Raw genomic sequence first — 20725 nt, 5'->3', positions numbered from 1 at the left:
ACCCATACTGACAGATGGAGGGGAATAGTGACCCATACTGACAGATGGACGGGAATAGTGACCCATACTGACAGATGGAGGGGAATAGTGACCCATACTGACAGATGGAGGGGAATAGTGACCCATACTTGCAGATGGAGGGGAACAGTGACCCATACTGACAGATGGAGGGGAATAGTGACCCATACTGACAGATGGAGGGAATAGTGACCCATACTGACAGATGGAGGGGAATAGTGACCCATACTGACAGATGGAAGGGAATACTGACTCATACTGGCAGATGGAGGGGAATAGTGACCCATACTGACAGATGGAGGGGAATAGTGACCCATACTGACAGATGGAGGGGAATACTGACCCATACTGACAGATGGAGGGGAATACTGACCCATACTGACAGATGGAAGGGAAAAGTGACCAATACTGACAAATGGAGGGGAATACTGACCCATACTGACAGATGGAGGGAAATACTGACCCATACTGACAGATGGAGGGGAATACTGACCCATACTGACAGATGAAGGGGAATACTGACTCATACTGGCAGATGGAGGGGAATAGTGACCCATACTGACAGATGGAGGGAATAGTGACCCATACTGACAGATGGAGGGAATAGTGACCCATACTGACAGATGGAGGGGAATACTGACCCATACTGACAGATGGAGGGGAATAGTGACCCATACTGACAGATGGAGGGGAATAGTGACACATACTGACAGATGGAGGGGAATACTGACTCATACTGGCAGATGGAGGGGAATAGTGACCCATACTGACAGATGGAGGGGAACAGTGACCCATACTGACAGATGGAGGGGAATACTGACTCTGGCACCCGTATTGGTGGAAATCATATGGCCCGTATACAGTGGTGGTCCGACTCCTTTGAGAAAACAGTAGAATTACAAAATTCTCCTTCAATCATTATTTGTGATATTTCGTTTATATTTTATGATGACGAGTTAACTAATGTCTCAAAAATATGCTCTTGGTACAGTCACTTTCAAACACCGATTATTTGATGAAAAAACCTTCATTGTGTCCTTTCCTTCATTGCTTTTCACTCCCTCCTTCTCTGAGAGGGATGTTCTGTAAATTGTGTCTTCTGTTTTGATGTCCATGTTAAAACAGCTGATCAATAAAAATGATCGTCTGTCTTCCACGTAACAAGCGGTAACGTTGTGTGGTTCTCTATAACATGCTGATAATGAGTGTCTGTGGTGGCAAACAAGTTACACGTTTGTTCTAAAGTTTCTCTTTGTTCCCAAAAATATCTTGAATGCAACATAAGTCTTTACCTTCATACAAGTTATTTTGATAACATAAATATTCTTCGGTGTATGTGTAGATTATCATCATATAGTATTTTATATATTCTCATAGGTGTTGATTCTCTGCTTTCACATCCCTTTTACAGACTCCATTCATAAAGTGTCCATAAACAATTAGGCACTGTCTTTTCAGAAAGCTGATGTCCAAAAAAGCACTAAACAAATGTCATGTTTAGAGGCTCAGACATGTTTATATGGTGCAGTTCCTGCAGTTTCTGGGTGGCTGTGGTTCTATAATACTCTGTCTCCATCCTCACTGCTCCCTGCACAGACAGACAGACAGAACGCGTCATTATCCACTATGTAAAATCCATACAATTAATTATCCTCAAGAAGTGTTTGTGCACTGTCAATTTAAATGAAAACACCAGGACCCACCTGGACCAGAGTCCACGTCAGAGTCAGAGACGTGTGTAATGGAGAAGCGAGACACGTGGCTAGGGGAGACTGTGAAGCGGGAGTACTGCACTGCTGGTTTGGGCTCCGGGGCCTTGGAGGTGGAGGGCAGGCTGGGTGCGGAAGGGGATGAGCCTGAGGAGGAGGCAGCCATCTTGGATGAGGAAGTGGGAATGGGCAACAGGGGGAAGTCATCCTCCCACTCATACCCTGCACCTGAAGAGAGAGGGAGAGAGAGAGAGAGAGAGCGAGAGAGAGAGAGTGTTAGGTAGGTATGTAGGTAGGTGAAGGAAAAGAGAGAGAGGAAGGGAGAAAGGGAGAGAGATGGAGGTAGGTAGGTAGGTAGGTACAAAGGAAGAGAGAGAGAGAACGAGGAAGGGAGAAGGGAAGAGAGAGAGAGGAAGGGAGAAGGGAAGAGAGAGAGAGAGAGAGAGAGAGAGAGAGAGAGAGGAAGAGCAAGAGAGAGGAAGGGAGAGAGAGAGGAAGGGAGAAGGGAAGAGAGAGAGAGGAAGAGCAAGAGAGAGAGGAAGGGAGAAGGGAAGAGAGAGAGAGAAAGGGATAAGGGAAGAGAGAGCGCGAGAGAGAGAGGAAGAGCAAGAGAGAGGAAGGGAGAAGGGAAGAGAAAGGGAGAGAGGGAGAAGAGAGAGAGACAGCGAGCGAGCGAGAAAGAGGAAGGGAGAAAGGAAAAGAGAGCAGTTTTGATATATCTGCCTATTATATTTTACACATCTAAACTCATAGATCTGAGATTGATTGTGAAATTAAATGCCGATTGACTTCAATCAATGTTTCAATGTAAGTAGTGGACTCTGGACTAGTGTACTTACTCTCTTCTGAGATGTTTCCATCTGAGGAGTCATCAGAGGTTGGTTGTTTGACCAGTGAACCCTGTCCGCTGGTCTCAGTCCCTGGAGAGAAACCATGCTCAGCCAGCTCTTTAGTGGGACTCTGCTGGAAATGGACAGTACAGGTTACAGCTATGGCTAGTGTGCATTTCAAATTAATATACAGTATATATACAAAACTATGTGGACACCCCATCAAATTACTGGATTCGGCTATTTCAACAACACTCGTTGTGGACAGGTGTATAAAATCAAGCACACAGCCATGCAATCTCCATATACAGATATTGGCAGTAGAATGGCCTTACTGAAGAGCTCAGTCACTTTCAACGTGGCACCGTCATAGGATGCTACCTTTCCAACAAGTCAGTTCATCAAATTTCTGCCCTGCTAGAGCTGCCCCGGTCAACTGTAAGTGCTTTTATTGTAAAGTGGAAATGTCTAGGAGCAACAACGGCTCAGCCGGGAAGTGGTAGGCCACACAAGCTCACAAAACGGGACCGCCGAGTGTTGAAGCGCGTAGCGCGTAACAATCGTCTGTCCTCGGTTACAACTCTCACTACCAAGTTCCAAACTGCCTCTGGAGGCATAGTCAGCACAATAACTGTTCCTTGGGAGCTTCATGAAATGGGCCGAGCAGCCATGTGCAATGCAGTGTCGGCTGGAGTGGTGTAAAGCTCGCCGACATTGGACTCTGGAGCAGTGAAAACACGTTTCCAAACACTGGAGTGATGAATCACACTTCACCATCTGGCAGTATACGACGGACACATCTGGGTTTGGCGGATTCCAGGAAAAGGCTACCTGCCCCAATGCATAGTGCCAACTGTAAAATTTGGTGGAGGAGGAATAATGGTCTGGGGCTGTTTTTCATGGTTTGGGCAAGGCCCCTTAGTTCCAATGAAATGACATCTTAATGGTACAGCATCCAATGACATTCTAGATGATTTTGTGCTTCCAACTTTGTGGCAACAGTTTGGGGAACACCCTTCCTGTTTGAGCATGACAATGCCCCCGTGTACAAAGCATACAGAAATTGTGTATTGAGATCGGTGTGGAAGTACTTGACTGGCCTGCACAGAGCCCTGACCTCAACCCCATCGAACACCTTTGGGATGAATTGGAATGCCAACTGCGAACCAGGCCTAATCGCCCATAATCAGTGCCTGACCTCACTAATGCTCTTGTGCTGAATGGAAGCAAGTCCCCACAGCAATGTTTCAAAATCAAGTGGATAGCGATCCCAGCAGAGTGGAGGCTGTCATAGCTTCAAAGGGGGGACCAACTCCATATTAATGCCCATGATTATGGAATGAGATTACACGAGCAGCTGTCCACATACTTTTGGTCATGTAGTGTACAGTTGAAGTCGGAAGTTTACATACACCTTAGCCAAATACATTTAAACTCAGTTTTTCACAATACCTGACATTTATTCTTGGTAAAAATGTATTGTCTTAGGTCAGTTAGGATCCCCACTTTATTTTAAGAATGTGAAGTGTCAGAATAATAGTAGAGAGAATTATTTATTTCAGCTTTTATTTCTTTCACCACATTCCCAGTGGGTCAGAAGTTTACATATACTCAATTAGTATTTGGTAGCATTGCCTTTAAATTGTTTAACTTGGGTCAAACGTTTCGGGTAGCCTTCCACAAGCTTCCCACAATAAGTTGGGTGAATTTTGGACCATTCCTCCTGACAGAGCTGGTGTAACTGAGTCAGGTTTGTAGGCCTCCTTGCTCACACACGCTTCTTCAGTTCTGCCCACACATTTTCTATGGGATTGAGGTCAGGGCTTTGTGATGGCCACTCCAATACCTTGACTTTGCTGTCCTTAAGCCATTTTGCCACAACTTTGGAAGTATGCTTGGGGTCATTGTCCATTTGGAAGACCCATTTGCGACCAAGCTTTAAGTTCCTGACTGATGTCTTTAGATGTTGCTTCAATATATGGAGGGGAACAGTCTATTGGGTGAAGTGCACCAGTCCCTCCTGCAGCAAAGCACCCCCACAACATGATGCTGCCTCCCCCGCGCTTCACGGTTGGGACAGAGTTCTTCAGCTTGCAAGCCTCCCCCTTTTTCCTCCAAACATAACGATGGTTATTATGGCTAAACAGTTATATTTTTGTTTTTGTTGGACATTTCTCCAAAAAAGTACGATCTTTGTCCCCATGTGCAATTGCAAACTGCTGTCTAGCTTTTTTATGGCGGTTTTGGAGCAGTGGCTTCTTCCTTGCTGAGCGGCCTTTCAGGTTATGTTGATATAGGACTCGTTTTACTGTGGACATAGATACTTTTGTACCTGTTTCCTCCAGCATCTGCACAAGGTCCTTTGCTGTTGTTCTGGGATTGATTTTCACTTTTCGCACCAAAGTACATTCATCTCTAAGAGACAGAATGCGTCTCCTTCCTGAGCGGTATGACGGCTGCGTGGTCGCATGGTGAAATACATCCACAGGAACACCTCCAATTGACTCAAATTATGTCAATTAGCCCATCAGAAGCTTCTAAAGGCACAGTCAACCTAGTGTATGTAAACTTCTGACCCACTGGAATTGTGATACAGTGAATTATAAGTGAAATAATCTGTCTGTAAACAATTGTTGGAAAAATGACTTGTGTCATGCACAAAGTAGATGTCCTAACCGACTTGCCAAAACTATAGTTTGTTAACAAGAAATTTGTGAAGTGGTTTAAAAACTAGTTTTAATGACTCCAACCTAAGTGTATGTAAACTTTCGACTTCAACTGTATATATACAGTTCAGTAGTATGTCTAGTTTAATTCAAGTTACTCAGGAACAACAAATACCTTATTTCTCCAATACCACCACTACCACCACCACTACCACCACTACCACTACCACCACCACTACCACTCCCACCACCACTACCACTACCACCACCATCACTACCACCACTACCATCACCACCACTACCACCACTACCACTACCACCACCACTACCACTCCCACCACCACTACCACTCCCACCACCACTACCACTACCACCACCATCACTACCACCACTACCATCACTACCACCACCACTACCACCACCACCACTACCACCACCACCACCACCACCACCACCACCACCACATCTACCACTACCACTACCACCATCACTACCACCACTTTTACCACTACCACCACCACTACCACCACCACCACCACTACCACCACTTTTACCACTACCACCACTACCACCACCACCACCACCACCACCACTACCACCACTTTTACCACTACAACTAACACCACTATCGCCACCACCAATACCACCAAAACTACTAACACCACTACCACCACACTACCACTGCTACGCTGCCACCACCACTACGCTGCCACCACTACCACCACCACCACTACCACTACCACCAATATCACCACTACCACCACCACCACTACCACCACCACTACCACCAATATCACCACTACCACCACCACCACCACCACTACCACTACCACTACCACCACCACCACTACCATTACCACCAATATCACCACTACCACCACCACCACTACTACCACTACCACCAATATCATCACTACCACTACCACCACCACCACTACCACTACCACCACCACCACTACCACTACCACCACCACCACTACCACCATCACCACTACCACCAATATCATCACTACCACCACCACCACCACCACCACCACCACCACCACCACTACCACCACCACCACCACCACTACTACTACCACCACCACCACCACCACCACCACCACCACTACCACCACCACCACCACCACCACCACTACCACTACAACCACTACCACTACCAGCACCACTAATACTACAACAACCACCACTACCACCATCACTACCACCACTACCACCAATATCACCACCACTAATACTACAACAACTACCACCACCACTACCACCAATATCATCACTACCACTACCACCACCACCACCACCACTACCACTACAACCACTACCACTACCAGCACCACTAATACTACAACAACCACCACTACCACCATCACTACCATCACTACCACCATCACTACCATCACTACCACCACCACTACCATCACTACCATCACCACTACCACCACCACTACCATCACTACCATCACCACTACCACTACCACCACTGCCACCACCATCATCACTACCACCACCACTACCATTACTACCACTACTACCACTACTACCACCACCACAACAATTACCACTCCTACCACTACCACCACTACCACTATTACCACTACCCCTACTCACCTGGTCAAACAGGTAAACGGTGACGTCATCAAAAAAGGACACCACTTTCTTCTTGCGTTCCAGCAGGTCATCGGCGAGCAACTCGGCGGTGAGCGGGGTGGGCATCTTCAGTAGACTACGTAGGTTATGAGCATCGCTGCAGTCGCTCACCACAATCGGTACAGCATGGTTCTCCTCCCCGCTGTCCTCCCCTCCACTCTGCTCCTCCTGAACACTGTAACTGCTCAGCTCCTCGTCTGACTCACTGTCATCGAAGTCACCATCTCCGTCCTCCTCGTCCGCCTCCCCCCCATCCATGGGCAACTGCCGGCCCAGAGGGGGAGTCATCGGGGGGAGAGGAGGAGAAGGGGTGGAGGGAGGGGGAGGAGAGGAGAGAGGAGGGGTGGAGGGAGGGGGAGGAGAGAAGGAGAAGCGTCGACGCCATGCGGGAGGACTGTTCTCTTCGTCATTATCGTCCTTCTCGAGGGTCTCTGGCATTTTGGTAAATGCTTCTTCTAGGACGTCTGCTGTTTCTAAGGCTTCAGATGAGTCCTCCATGTCCCTTTGCTCTCCTTCATCCTCTTCCTCCTTCTCCTTGGTACCAGAGTTGGTTTCAGTGCTCCTCTGGAGTTCACCCAGGGCTTCCTCCATAGCCCCCACCACCTCTGCAGCCCAGTCTCCCAGAGAAGAGGGTTTCTCCTGGGCAGGCCATCCTTCTGACCCTGCCTCTACTTCTCCAGAGAGAATGGAGGCCAGCTCTAGCTCTAGCCCCAGCTCTAGCCCTTCATCCTGGGTGCACTCTTCTGTCAGGCATCCTTCCATCTCTGGGTCTTCACTCTCCTCCAGAAGAAGAGCTGGGGTCTCCACTCCCTCCTCTTCTTCCTCCTCTATCTGAAGAGGGCTGAGTTCCCTCTTCTCTGTCAGCCTCTCTTCCACTTCTCCTTCCTCCACTTCTACATTTTCGTCACCCCCCTCATCCCTGGAAAGACGTTCGTTCTCATTGTCAGAGAAGTAGGCAGAGTCCCTGTAAGGGTTCTTCTCACTGAGTGGGGTCAGACCCTTCTCTTTGTCTGTGGTCTGTGAGGCTGCTAGAAGCACATCTTCATCCAGGGTCGGTTCATCCTCATCATCCAGTGGGGCCACCTCGGCCTCCCCCCCCCCCTCATCCAGGCTGGTGTCCAGGACAGACTCCCCCAGTGACTGGGTGAATGTCTCTGGGCCCCGAGGCTCGTTGTGGGGCTCCTTGGGGACGAACTCTGGGCTCTCATTGTTCTCTGTGTCGTACCCGCTGTCCATTGCTTTGGGGGAGGAGCTAGATGGGTGGGAGGAGCTGGAGGAGGGGCTGAAAGCTTTGCAGGTGGAGCCGACTGCTGAAGGCATCAGGTCCATGGAGGCCATGGAATTGGGGGTTCCCACCTGCTTCTGCAGGGACTTGAGGGGACGGGCCAGGGGAGGGGAGGCATTAGCGTCCCCAACCGACGTCTCGTCAGCGAAGATCTCTGAGGTTGAGTCGGTGATGTCATCATCTTCATCGTCGTCGGTGCAGCAGTCGGAGATGTCCACTAGACTAATGCTGGAGCAGTGGTCTCTGTCTAAGCCGCTGTCTAACGTATGGCTCAGCTCTGACTCTTGCTCGACAATGGGGACTAGGTCAGGAACATTCACTGAGGAGAGGGTCAGAGTCACACCCTCTGGTTTAGGGTCTGTGAGAACCCCTTTGTCTTCCGTACTAACCTCTTCCTTATGGTCTATTGAAAGGGTATCGTCCATAGTGATGTCAACATATTGCCCAGAGTGGTTTAGAGGGGTTGTGCTGGTCTTAGTGTTGTGCGTTAGGATTGGTTTAGGACCTCCCGGTGCTGGCGACAGATTCACACTCTCTTCCTCGTTGTTGGGTATCTCTACAATCTTATCGCTGTAGTTGTCCCGTGTGTAGTTCCGCACCACTAAGCCTGTGAGGGGGTCGACGAAATGAGAGTGGCAGCACTCGATGGGTTGCGGCTCTACCTCCCTCTCCCCCTCCCCCTCGTGGCACAAATAGATGTAGGCATTACAGGCGTCCCCTGAAGTGACCAGGGCATGATGGTTCCCCAAGACTAGACAGCCGCTGTCATTAGCCGAAGCCGCTGTAGCCTCCAGGTAGTCTATGGGTTTAACTGCAGCAGAGACAGAGGAGCGGAAGGTCAGGCAGTGCTCTTCAGGCCACGAGTCCTCTATGTCGGTAGTGGGCATAGAGTAGTGGAAGTCTTCATAGGGATCCTGTAGTTGTCTACAGCCAGCCTGTCCACTACGGCCAAGGCTTAGACCCAGGCCTAGACTGTTGTCGTTAGCGGAGGGGTTGGAGAGGTTACTACTGCTTCTCCTCAGCCTCTCTGAGAATATATCCTCCTCTTCTTCATCCGGGTCGCTGTCCCGGTGACAAATGAAGAGGGCCTCTTCCGACGCCATAGTGATGCTGACTGAGTGGGCGTGGTCTGGCATGGTCGGCATGGTTTTCCTCAGAGAACCCATCGTGTCATAGTAGCCGCCAGTGACGCTACTCCCCCCGATGATGGAGCCTGTGCCCTGGGGTGTCTCCAAGTAGGGGTCGCCTACCCCAAAAGGAGGACCACCATCCTGGAGATGGGTGCTGATGGAGGGAGATATCCCCAGAGGGTTGTCCAGTTCTCCCAGGGCCTGACGCAGGCTACGGGACCCCCAGCTCTCCAGATGGGGCTTGGGGTGAGAGTGTTCCCGCCCCATCAGGTAATGCTGGTCCATCCCCAGACCCATGTGGTGGCCAATGCCCATGGGTGGTGAGTGTTCGTAGTAGTACCCCCCGTCCCGGTCCTTGTAGGAGACGTAGTGACCAGCCTCCCATGGTCTCAGGGGGCTGGAGTCAGAGACATGGGGCTCCATTGTCAGGGAGATGTCCGAGTTATACGCTCCAACACCCCTATCTTTACAGACGTCTGCTGACCAGTAGGAGTCTACAGGTTTGGAGTGGGCCTGGGGGGGACCCATCCCCATCATACACTCCCCTGAGTCTGCACTGCCACTGCCGGTCAGGAAGCTCCCGTGGCTGCCCTGGTAGTCTGGGCTGTAGGAGCACATGGTGTAGTCAGGCTCCTCCATGCGGTTGTAGTACTCAGAGCTCACTGAAGGACTACGGGCGCTGAGCTCCGGCACCACCCCGACCCCAGAAACATGCAGCGTCTTGTGCTCATAGTAGGAAGGGGACACTCCCAGAGTGAGACACTCCATCTCCACCCCACCACTGTCCCCCACCATTCCACCTGGGTAGTATAGGTCCTGACAGTGGTGGTTAACGACCCCCAGGGTACCGCTGGAGGATGAGGCAGCGTGGTGGTAAGGCTGCTCTGCCCCGATCCCCGCCTGGGTCTGCTCCCACTTGTACTGGAAGTTCAGACCGTGGCTGGTCTCTGTCACGGTCAGTATATCATCTCCTGATTCACTGTGGTAACCGTCACATCCAGAGAACTGCTCCAGCAGAGGGAAGGAGGAGGGGAGGTCTGGAGACGGACAGACACACACAGACAGACAGACAGACAGACAGACAGACAGACAGACAGACAGACAGACAGACAGACAGACAGACAGACAGACAGACAGACAGACAGACAGACAGACAGACAGACAGACAGACAGACAGACAGACAGACAGACAGACAGACACTTTGTTAATTCCCAAGGGGACTTTTTACATCAAACAGCAGCAGAGCTTAATGGGACATTTTAATCTTTCTCTGTAATATCCATTAATATGTTATTAACATACTGTATAATGTGTCGTAAAAATCTAGAATATTCTCAGTACAAATATCAGCATTTCTGCATCTCACCAGTAGAAACGGGCCATCTACTTTTCCTGGTTGTAAGCAAACTACACTATCCAAGAATTCATAGCACCTTCAAGGGTGGGAACCACAATTGGACAAGGAAGTAGGGCTCCCGTCAGGCTGTAGTCTTTACAAAGCCAGGGATAATACTAGGGACATCGTGGAGACCAGTTCAATGGCTCTCTTGAACAAGGACAACCATATCTACTCATCCTAGCGTGATCGTACAATTGGCAAAACACAAAGGCCACAATAGTTGCTACAAAACATGACTCTATACATTTTTATATCAGGCAGCAGGCTCAATCAACTGATGATGTAATTGGTTGAACACTCCTGGCGCGAAAATAAAAACAAATACTGCTATAGTGCATAATTACTCCTGAAACACCCACTCATCAGTCAAAATGATGTAGGGAGACTGGAAAAACACCCTTAACAGTGACCAGCGGTGAAGTTTCCCTTTAATAAACTAAAGTGATACTGAAAAGAGCAAATTCTGTTTTCTTCTGAGACGCACAATGTGTGCGAAACAAAAAAAACACAGAACACAAAGTAGTCATGAGCCATAAAAAGTGGCCTGAACATGACGTACCAGAGGCCAGGGCTCCGGCGCCGTGATGAAGGCTGCTGCTGCTTTGGCCGGCGTTGGGGTTGGGACGCAGGGAGTTCCAGCGTCTCTCAAAGTCCTCCTCGGCCTCACTGGCCCCCTTGGCACACAGGTAGCTGAGTAACAGGTGGACCTCCTCTGTATTGGGCCTCTGGTCTGGTTGGAGCCAGCAGAACTGCATCACCTCATACCTGGTGACAAGAGGGCACACGCACCACAATAACCCTTACAACAATCATGTAGGAAGATATAATGAACCACAAATTCATCTATCAGCTGTGGCCAACAGTTGTGCATTTTGGAATAGGGTTCCATTTTGGAATAGGGTTCCATTTAGGAATAGGGTTCCATTTGGGAATAGGGTTCCATTTGGGAATAGGGTTCCATTTAGGAATAGGGTTCCATTTAGGAATAGGGTTCCATTTAGGAATAGGGTTCCATTTGGGAATAGGGTTCCATTTGGGAATAGGGTTCCATTTGGGAATAGGGTTCCATTTAGGAATAGGGTTCCATTCTACACCTGCATTGCTTGCTGTTTGGGTTTTTAGGCTGGGTTTCTGTACAGCACTTTGAGATATCAGCTGATGTAAAAAGGGCTATATAAATACATTTGATTTGGGATGCAAATGAAATGTGAAGAAAATGAAAATCAGCACACAGCATCTGCTTTTGTATTGATGGGGGAGATGAGGAATCAAGCAGATTCTTATCCTATGAGAGATGGGTTTTAATTACCTCCCCCATCTTCAGAGATAACGAGATTGGATCCATTTTGTTTTTTTGTTTTACGCATCATCACACCAGTCATATTTATGTATGCGCACCCTATTCTCTATTTAGTTTGCTACTTTTGACCAGAGCCATGTGCTCTGGATAGGGAACACAGCACCATTTGGGACACAGCATATGATGTCTGACTCACTGAGCCACTAGAATGAGAAGATATTGATGGGACATAGAGCGAGAGCCACAGATTACTTATTAAGGTTTAGAACGAGAACAGGTGAGATTGTTTGTGTTGTTGTGTGTGTGTGTGTGTGCCCCTGTGTTGCTCCCTTGTGTGTGTGTGTGTGTGTGCGTGTGCGTACGTGCGTGACTTACCAGCGCTCTGCCAAGGGTATTTTGAGCAGGGGCTTGGGCAGTCTGAGCTGCTGTTCCCTCACGGCGTAGGTTAACACCTGTCTGTCAGAGTAGTGTCTGTACGGCTGGTTCCCCAACTCAAATAACTCCCAGATAGTAACCCCCAGAGACCTGAGAGAGAACAGAAAGACCACAGAAACCCACTCAACATCACACTATAGAATCACGGAGAAGAACAACACGTGAAGCATAACCACCAATATTTATTGGGAAAAACATTTGGCAAATATATCTGCGGGGTTCACAGAACGACAGAAAGGACACAAGATCAGAGTGGATTTACAGAGTGGTTTAAATGGACACTTAAAATCAGATTTATGATTACCCAATAACTCAGCCTTATTTTGACCAATCCATTAGCCCCCCCCCCCCAAAAAAAAATCCTTTGTCAACGAGAAAAAAAAGAAAAAAAAGAATAACAATAGGTTTTGCTGTGAACCCCTAATTACGTTCACATATTTTATGGTGTCGGTTTCTAGATAGGAACAGTTTTCCGGATACAGATTCAGCCAAATCCTAGACTAAAAAGCATTGAGGTTGTTCATAGTCCAGGATTTGGCTGAATGTGAGTCAGGGAAACTGGCCCATAGGGGTGAACTTGTCATACTAGATAATTGGGTTCTGAATGCTATCTCTACCATGATCCCCGGAATCCAACACACTATCGAAGTGTTGCAAGTTCCATGCTCTACCAACTGAGCTCTCTCCACCAGAACGCTGCCATGGACTACCTATACTGACTGTTTGATTGATTGATTAAACCATTCATTACCAGACGTTGCTCTGTTTGCTCTGGTCCACCACCAGAAGGTTGCCATGGACTTCATCTACGAGTTCTGGAGCGATCCAACGCAGAGGCACGTACATCTGGTCTGATGTCTCAAAGTAGTCCTCTTTGTACTTGTTGTGTGACAGGCCGTAGTCTCCGATCTTCACTGTGACATCAGCGGTCAGCAGGCAGTTTCTCAGGGCCAGGTCACTGCAGGGAAGACAGAGAATACATTCGTACATTAGAGGATAACTGATTGATGTCTATGCATAACGGTAAAGTTATCATGGTGAGACCACGCATGGGCAGTCTGACATGTTCAATACTGTACTAAAAGTCTTACAGAAATTCAGTCAATAAATGTCGTATATCGTTACTTATCAATTCAAACCATTTCTAATAATGATATATGTCATTTAACAGACAGAACTTACAATCATCCGTACATACATTTTACATATCGGCAGCCCTGGGAGTCAACCCTACTATCCTGGCATAGCAACCACCTACCAATTCAACCATACGAGACCTCATTCCTCATTAAGTGGATGTTGTAGACATCAGTGACAGGAAGAGCAGGGGTCACTCTGGAGAGAAGGGGTCCCCCCCCTGCAACAAAATCACTGATGCTGGAGTCTATGACGAGGCACTCAGGCAGCACCAGGATATTGTTACAGGAAGAAACCAACAGGAACCAGGAAGAAGAGCCAACCAATCACAGCTGCAGGATTCTGGTAAACTAGCCTCAACCCAGCCATTCTAGGTTTCTCCAGAAGGAGAATACGGTGACTACTGGGTACCAGTCGTCAGGGTAATATCAGTATCATACAATGCCATTGAGGGGTTTGTAGTATAACAAGTACAACTTGTGTCTGTGTCCATGTAACTGTATATATATACAGTGCCTTCGGAAAGTATTCAGACCCTTTGACTTTTTCCACATTTTGTTACGTTACAGCCTTATTCTAAAATTGAACAAATAGTTTTTTCCCTCATCAATCTACACACAATACCCTATAATGACAAAGCAAAAACTTAAATATCACATTTACGTTAAGTATTCAGACCCTTTATTCAGTACTTTGTTGAAGCACCTTTGGCAGCGATTACAGCATCGAGAGTTTTTGGGTATGGCACTACAAGCTTGGCACACCTATATTTGGGGAGTTTCTCCCATTCTTCTCAGCAGATCCTCTCAAGCTCTGTCAGGTTGGATGGGGAGCGTTGATGCACAGCTATTTTCAGGTCTCTCTAGAGATGTTCGATCGGGTTCAAGTCCAGGCTCTGGCTGGGCCACTCAAGGACATTCAGAGACTTGTCCCCCGAAGCCACTCCTGTGTTGTCTTGGCTGTGTGCTTAGGGTTATTGTCCTGTTGGAAGGTGAACCTTTGCCCCAGTTTAAGGTCCTGAGCGCTCTGGAGCAGGTTTTCATCAAGGATCTCGCTGTTCTTTGCGGCAATCATCTTTGCCTCGAACCTGACTAGTCCCCCAGTTCCTGCCCCTGAAAAACATCTCCACAGCATGATGCTTCAACACCAACGCCAGGTTTCCTCCAGACGTGATTCTTGGAACTCAAATAGTTCAGTCTTTGTTTCATCAGACCAGAGAATCTTGTTTCTCATGGTCTGAGAGTCTTTAGGTGCCTTTTGGCAAACTCCAAAAGGGCTATCATGTGCCTTTTGCTGAGGAGTGGCTTCCGACTGGCCACTCTACCATAAAGGCAAGATTGGTGGAGTGCTACAGAGATGGTTGTCCTTCTGGGAGATTGTTGTCCCAGAAGGATTGTCCCAGAAGGACAATATTAAATATTTTGGTACCCTTCCCCAGATCTGTGCCTAGACCTCATGGCTTGGTTTTTGCTCTGACATGCACTGTCAACTGTGGTACCTTATAAAGACAGGTGTGTGCCTTTCCAAATCATGTCCAATCAATTGAATTTACCACAGGTGGACTCCAATGAAGTTGTAGAAAAATCTCAGGGATGGTCAATGGAAACAGAATGCACCTGAGCCCAAATTTCAAGTATCATACATTTACATTTAAGTCATTTAGCAGACGCTCTTATCCAGAGCGACTTACAAATTGGAAAGTTCATACATATTCATCCTGGTCCCCCCGTGGGGAATGAACCCACAACCCTGGCATTGCAAGCGCCATGCTCTACCAACTGAGCCACACGGGACCACATAGCAAATGGTCTGAATACTTATGTAAATAATGTATTTCTGTTTTCCTTTTTAATACATTTGCTAAACTTTTTTCACTTTGTCATTATGGGGTATTGTGTGTAGATTGCTGATGATATTTTAAAATTATGTTTAATCCATTTTAGAATAACGTAAAAAATATTTGGAAAAAGTCAAGGCGTCTGAATACTTTCAGAAGTCACTGTATATATACCAAGGATAAGGGCCAGAACTAAAATAAGTCTCTGACTTCCTGGTCACGTTTTCTGTATGTACATTGTGTGTATGTATGTTGTTGTTTTACTGATGAATGAAAATCAATCAATCAATCAATCGACAGATAGTGGCAGAGACAGATAGAGGGAGTGACACACACCTGTGTATGAAGTTGTGTTTGTGCAGGTGCAAGAGTCCTGAGGCGATCTCACATGCCATCCTCTGCAGTATCAGGGGTTCAGGGATCATTGTGTCTGCAGCCCGACAGCTCCGCAGGTACCCTTTCACATCACCCTGGTGACATGAGGAGATATGGTGGAGATCAGAGTTGGGTTCAATTCCATAAAAATTCCAGCCAATTCAGAAAGTAAACAAAATTCTAATTCCACAAGTTTACTCATGAAAAAGAATTGAAGAGAATTGGAATGTCAGTGTACTTCCTGAATTGACAAAAATGTAAAGGGGACTGACCCCTTTAAATGGATATATAGTAGAGATACAATAGATATTGACACAGTTATAGTATATAAAGGATGATGCTTACACAAGTAGTTACACTACAATTAGGTCACGGGTTACTGAAGACTTCATGGAAGTGAAGGTAGTCAACAAGTGGACTTACAGTTGAAGTCGGAAGTTTACATACACCTTAGCCAAATACATTTAAACTCAGTTTTTCCACAATTCCTGACATTTAATCCTAGAAAAAATTCCCTGTCTTAGGTCAGTTAGGATCACCACTTTGTTTTAAGAATGTGAAATGTCAGAATAATAGTAGAGAGAATTATTTATTTCAGCTTTTATTTATTTCATCACATTCCCAGTGGGTCAGAAGTTTACATACACTCAATTAGTATTTGGTAGCATTGTCTTTAAATTGTTTAACTTGAGTCAAACATTTAGGGTAGCTTTCCACAAGCTTCCCACAATAAGTTGGGTGAATTTTGGCCCATTCCTCCTGATAAAGCTGTAACTGAGTCAGGTTTTTAAGCCTCCTTGCTCGCACACGCTTCTTCAGTTCTGCCCACAAATGTTCTATAGGATTGAGGTCAGGGCTTTGTGATGGCCACTCCAATACCATGACTTTGCTGTCCTTAAGCAATTTTGCCACAACAACCCATTTGCGACCAAGCTTTAACTTCCTGACTGAGGTATTGAGGTGTTGCTTCAATATATCCACATCATTTTCCATCCTCATGAAGCCATCTATTTTGTGAAGTGCACCAGTCCCTCCTGCAGCAAAGCACCCCAACAACATGATGCTGCCACCCCCGTGCTTCACGGTTGGGATGGTGTTCTTCAGCTTGCAAGCATCCCCCTTTTTCCTCCAGAAATAACAATGGTCATTATGTCCAAAAAGTTCTATTTTTGTTTCATCAGACCAGAGGACATTTCTCCAAAAAGTACAATCTTTGTCCCCATGTGCAGTTGCAAACCGTAGTCTGTCTTTTTTATGGCGGTTTTGGAGCAGTGGCTTCATCCTTGCTGAGTGGCTTTTCACGTTATGTCGATATAGGACTCATTTTACTGTGGTTATAGATACTTTTGTACCTGTTTCCTCCAGCATCTGGAGGAAACAGGTACAAGGTCCTTAGCTGTTGTTCTGGGATTGATTTGCACTTTTTGCACCAAAGTACGTTCATCTCTAGGAGACAGAACACGTCTCCTTCCTGAGAGGTATGACGGCTGCGTGGTCCCATGGTGTTTATACTTGCGTATTATTGTTTGTACAGATGAACGTGGTACCTTCAGGCGTTTGGAAATTGCTCCCAAGGATGAACCAGACTTGTGGAGGTCTACAATTTTTTTATGAGGTCTTGGCTGATTTCTTTTGATTTTCCCATGATGTCAAGCAAAGAGGCACTGAGTTTGAAGGTAGGCCTTGAAATACATCCACAGGAACACCTACGATTGACTCAAATGATGTCAGGTAGCCTATCAGAAGCTTCTAAAACCATGACATAATTTTCTGGAATTTTCCAAGCTGTTTAAAGGCACAGTCAACTTAGTGTGTGTAAACTTCTGACCCACTGGAATTGTGATACAGTGAATTATAAGTGAACTAATCTGTCCGTAAACAATTGTTGGAAAAATGACTTGTGTCATGCACAAAGTAGATGTCCTAACCGACTTGCCAAAACTATAGTTTGTTAACAAGACATTTCTGGAGTGGTTGAAAAACGAGTTTTAATGACTCCAACCTAAGTGTATGTAAACTTACGACTTCAACTGTATGTTGTCCCGTTTAATTGGTAGAGCATTGCTCTTGCATCGCCACGGTCGTGGGTTCAATCCCCATGGGGGACCAGTATATAAATGTATCTGGATAAGAGTTTCTGCTAAATGAAAAAAATATAGGTCTTTCCTCAGAATGGACACCACATGATCATTTGATTGCCCACTCAGCAAGTAATACAATATCTGGCCACTTGGGGGCAGTTGACTGCATCCAAATATAATCTATCGCACACTAAGTGTTTTACAGCAGGGTTTCCCAAACTGTACGTTTGCTTTTTCGCCCTATCACTACACAGCTGATTCAAATAACCAACTCATCATCACGCTTTGATTAATGAATCAGCTGTGTACTGCTAGGGCAAAAACCAAAAACGTGTACCCAGGGTGGGACCCAGGACCGAGTTTAGGAAACCCTGTCTTAAACTGACTACAATGTCTGGAGACAGAGAGACACAGTGGTGAAGTGAGAGTCCAGTCCAGTCCATGATGATTGTTATACATACTGTACACTGTCTGCAGTGGTCATAGAGAGATACTCCAGCCAGTCCAGCAAGCTACTGACTGCAATGGCCACCGACAGATAGTTCTATATACAGTGATGCAATGACAGTCCAATCCAGTCCAGTACTCACCAGAGGGCAGAATTCCATGACCAGCAAGTAGGGGGTGACCTCAGTGCACTGCGCCAGGCAATGTAGGAGCGCTGGGTGCTGGAGGGCACTGGAGACAGACAGACAATGGCAGAGAGTTAGTGGAGGCACAAAACACTGGCAGAATGGCAGAGTTAGTGGAGGCACAAAACACTGTCAGAATGGCAGAGTTAGTGGAGGCACAAAACACTGGCAAAATGGTAGAGTTAGTGGAGGCACAAAACACTGGCAGAATGGTAGAGTTAGTGGAGGCACAAAACACTGTCAGAATGGCAGAGTTAGTGGAGGCACAAAACACTGGCAAAATGGTAGAGTTAGTGGAGGCACAAAACACTGGCAGAATGGTAGAGTTAGTGGAGGCACAAAACACTGGCAGAATGGTAGAGTTAGTGGAGGCACAAAACACTGGCAGAATGGTAGAGTTAGTGGAGGCACAAAACACTGGCAGAATGGCAGAGTTAGTGGAGGCACAAAACACTGGCAGAATGGCAGAGTTAGTGGAGGCACAAAACACTGGCAGAATGGCAGAGTTAGTGGAGGCACAAAACACTGGCAGAATGGTAGAGTTAGTGGAGGCACAAAACACTGGCAGAATGGCAGAGTTAGTGGAGGCACAAAACACTGGCAGAATGGTAGAGTTAGTGGAGGCACAAAACACTGGCAGAATGGTAGAGTTAGTGGAGGCACAAAACACTGGCAGAATGGCAGAGTTAGTGGAGGCACAAAACACTGGCAGAATGGTAGAGTTAGCGGAGGCACAAAACACTGGCAGAATGGCAGAGTTAGTGGAGGCACAAAACACTGGCAGAATGGTAGAGTTAGTGGAGGCACAAAACACTGGCAAAATGGTAGAGTTAGTGGAGGCACAAAACACTGGCAGAATGGCAGAGTTAGTGGAGGCACAAAACACTGGCAAAATGGTAGAGTTAGTGGAGGCACAAAACACTGGCAGAATGGCAGAGTTAGTGGAGGCACAAAACACTGGCAGAGTGGTAGAGTTAGTGGAGGCACAAAACACTGGCAGAATGGTAGAGTTAGTGGAGGCACAAAACACTGGCAGAATGGCAGAGTTAGTGGAGGCACAAAACACTGGCAGAATGGTAGAGTTAGTGGAGGCACAAAACACTGGCAGAATGGCAGAGTTAGTGGAGGCACAAAACACTGGCAGAATGGCAGAGTTAGTGGAGGCACAAAACACTGGCAAAATGGCAGAGTTAGTGGAGGCACAAAACACTGGCAAAATGGTAGAGTTAGTGGAGGCACAAAACACTGGCAGAATGGTAGAGTTAGTGGAGGCACAAAACACTGGCAGAATGGCAGAGTTAGTGGAGGCACAAAACACTGGCAAAATGGTAGAGTTAGTGGAGGCACAAAACACTGGCAGAATGGCAGAGTTAGTGGAGGCACAAAACACTGGCAGAATGGCAGAGTTAGTGGAGGCACAAAACACTGGCAAAATGGCAGAGTTAGTGGAGGCACAAAACACTGGCAAAATGGCAGAGAGTTGGGTGCAGGCCACGCAGCAGGCTGTTAGCCAGCCTGTCAGCTTAGTGGAGTCTGCCACTAGCACAGTCAGCTCAGCCATCCCCATTGAGACCGTGTCTGTGCCTCTATCTAGGTTGGGCAAAACAAAACATGGCAGTGTTCGCCTTAGCAATCTCTGGAATAAAGACCTCCTCCATTCCTGCCAATATTGAAAGAGATTGTGATATCTCACATTTCAAAATAGGGCTACTTAATGTTAGATCCCTCACTTTCAAGGCAGTTAGAGTCAATGAACTAACTAATCACTGATCATAATCTTGATATGATTGGACTGACTGAAACATGGCTTAAGCCTGATGAATAGATAGAGACAGGGAAAGTCTGTTCACCGGTATGGCTGGGACTCCTCCAGGAAGTGCATCTGGTCCTGAACGCTGGCACTGGCCTTGAGCTCCTTAACCACCACCTGGGTGGTGCTGAGGCTCGCATTCACCTCCCCCAGGATAACCTGGTATGGGAGCCGCACAGACACACAGGGCACACACATGGGAGACGCACACACACACACACACACACACACACACACACACACACACACACACACACACACACACACACACACACACACACACACACACACACACACACACACACACACACACACACAGGGTACACTCATGGGAGACGCACACACAGAGACACACACACACAGGGCACACACATGGGAGACGAACACACAGACACACACACACACACACACAGGGTACACACATGGGAGACGC

At 47.2% G+C, this 20725-nt stretch overlaps 1 protein-coding gene across 1 annotated transcript in view; it reads right to left on the bottom strand.

Moving 5' to 3' along the window:
• Positions 1-969: 969 nt before the first annotated feature.
• LOC120029353 (serine/threonine-protein kinase LMTK1-like) overlaps positions 970-20725 on the bottom strand; it is a 109450-nt gene continuing 89694 nt past the window's right edge. Inside the window, exons 6-16 of the mRNA XM_038974583.1 lie at positions 20333-20451; positions 18441-18528; positions 15731-15864; positions 13172-13378; positions 12361-12510; positions 11200-11450; positions 10078-10322; positions 6832-10005; positions 2567-2690; positions 1722-1955; positions 970-1606 (exon numbers count right to left, since the gene is read on the bottom strand). Of these exons, the coding sequence (XP_038830511.1) occupies positions 1575-1606; positions 1722-1955; positions 2567-2690; positions 6832-10005; positions 10078-10322; positions 11200-11450; positions 12361-12510; positions 13172-13378; positions 15731-15864; positions 18441-18528; positions 20333-20451 (4758 nt within the window). The 3' untranslated portion in view covers positions 970-1574. The remainder of the gene's footprint in view (positions 1607-1721; positions 1956-2566; positions 2691-6831; positions 10006-10077; positions 10323-11199; positions 11451-12360; positions 12511-13171; positions 13379-15730; positions 15865-18440; positions 18529-20332; positions 20452-20725) is intronic.

The sequence above is a fragment of the Salvelinus namaycush genome, chromosome 35, assembly GCF_016432855.1.
Source record: "Salvelinus namaycush isolate Seneca chromosome 35, SaNama_1.0, whole genome shotgun sequence".
NCBI lineage: Eukaryota > Metazoa > Chordata > Actinopteri > Salmoniformes > Salmonidae > Salvelinus > Salvelinus namaycush.
The sequence above is the reverse complement of the archived record's forward strand: the minus strand, read 5'-3'. Positions and strand labels throughout refer to the sequence as shown.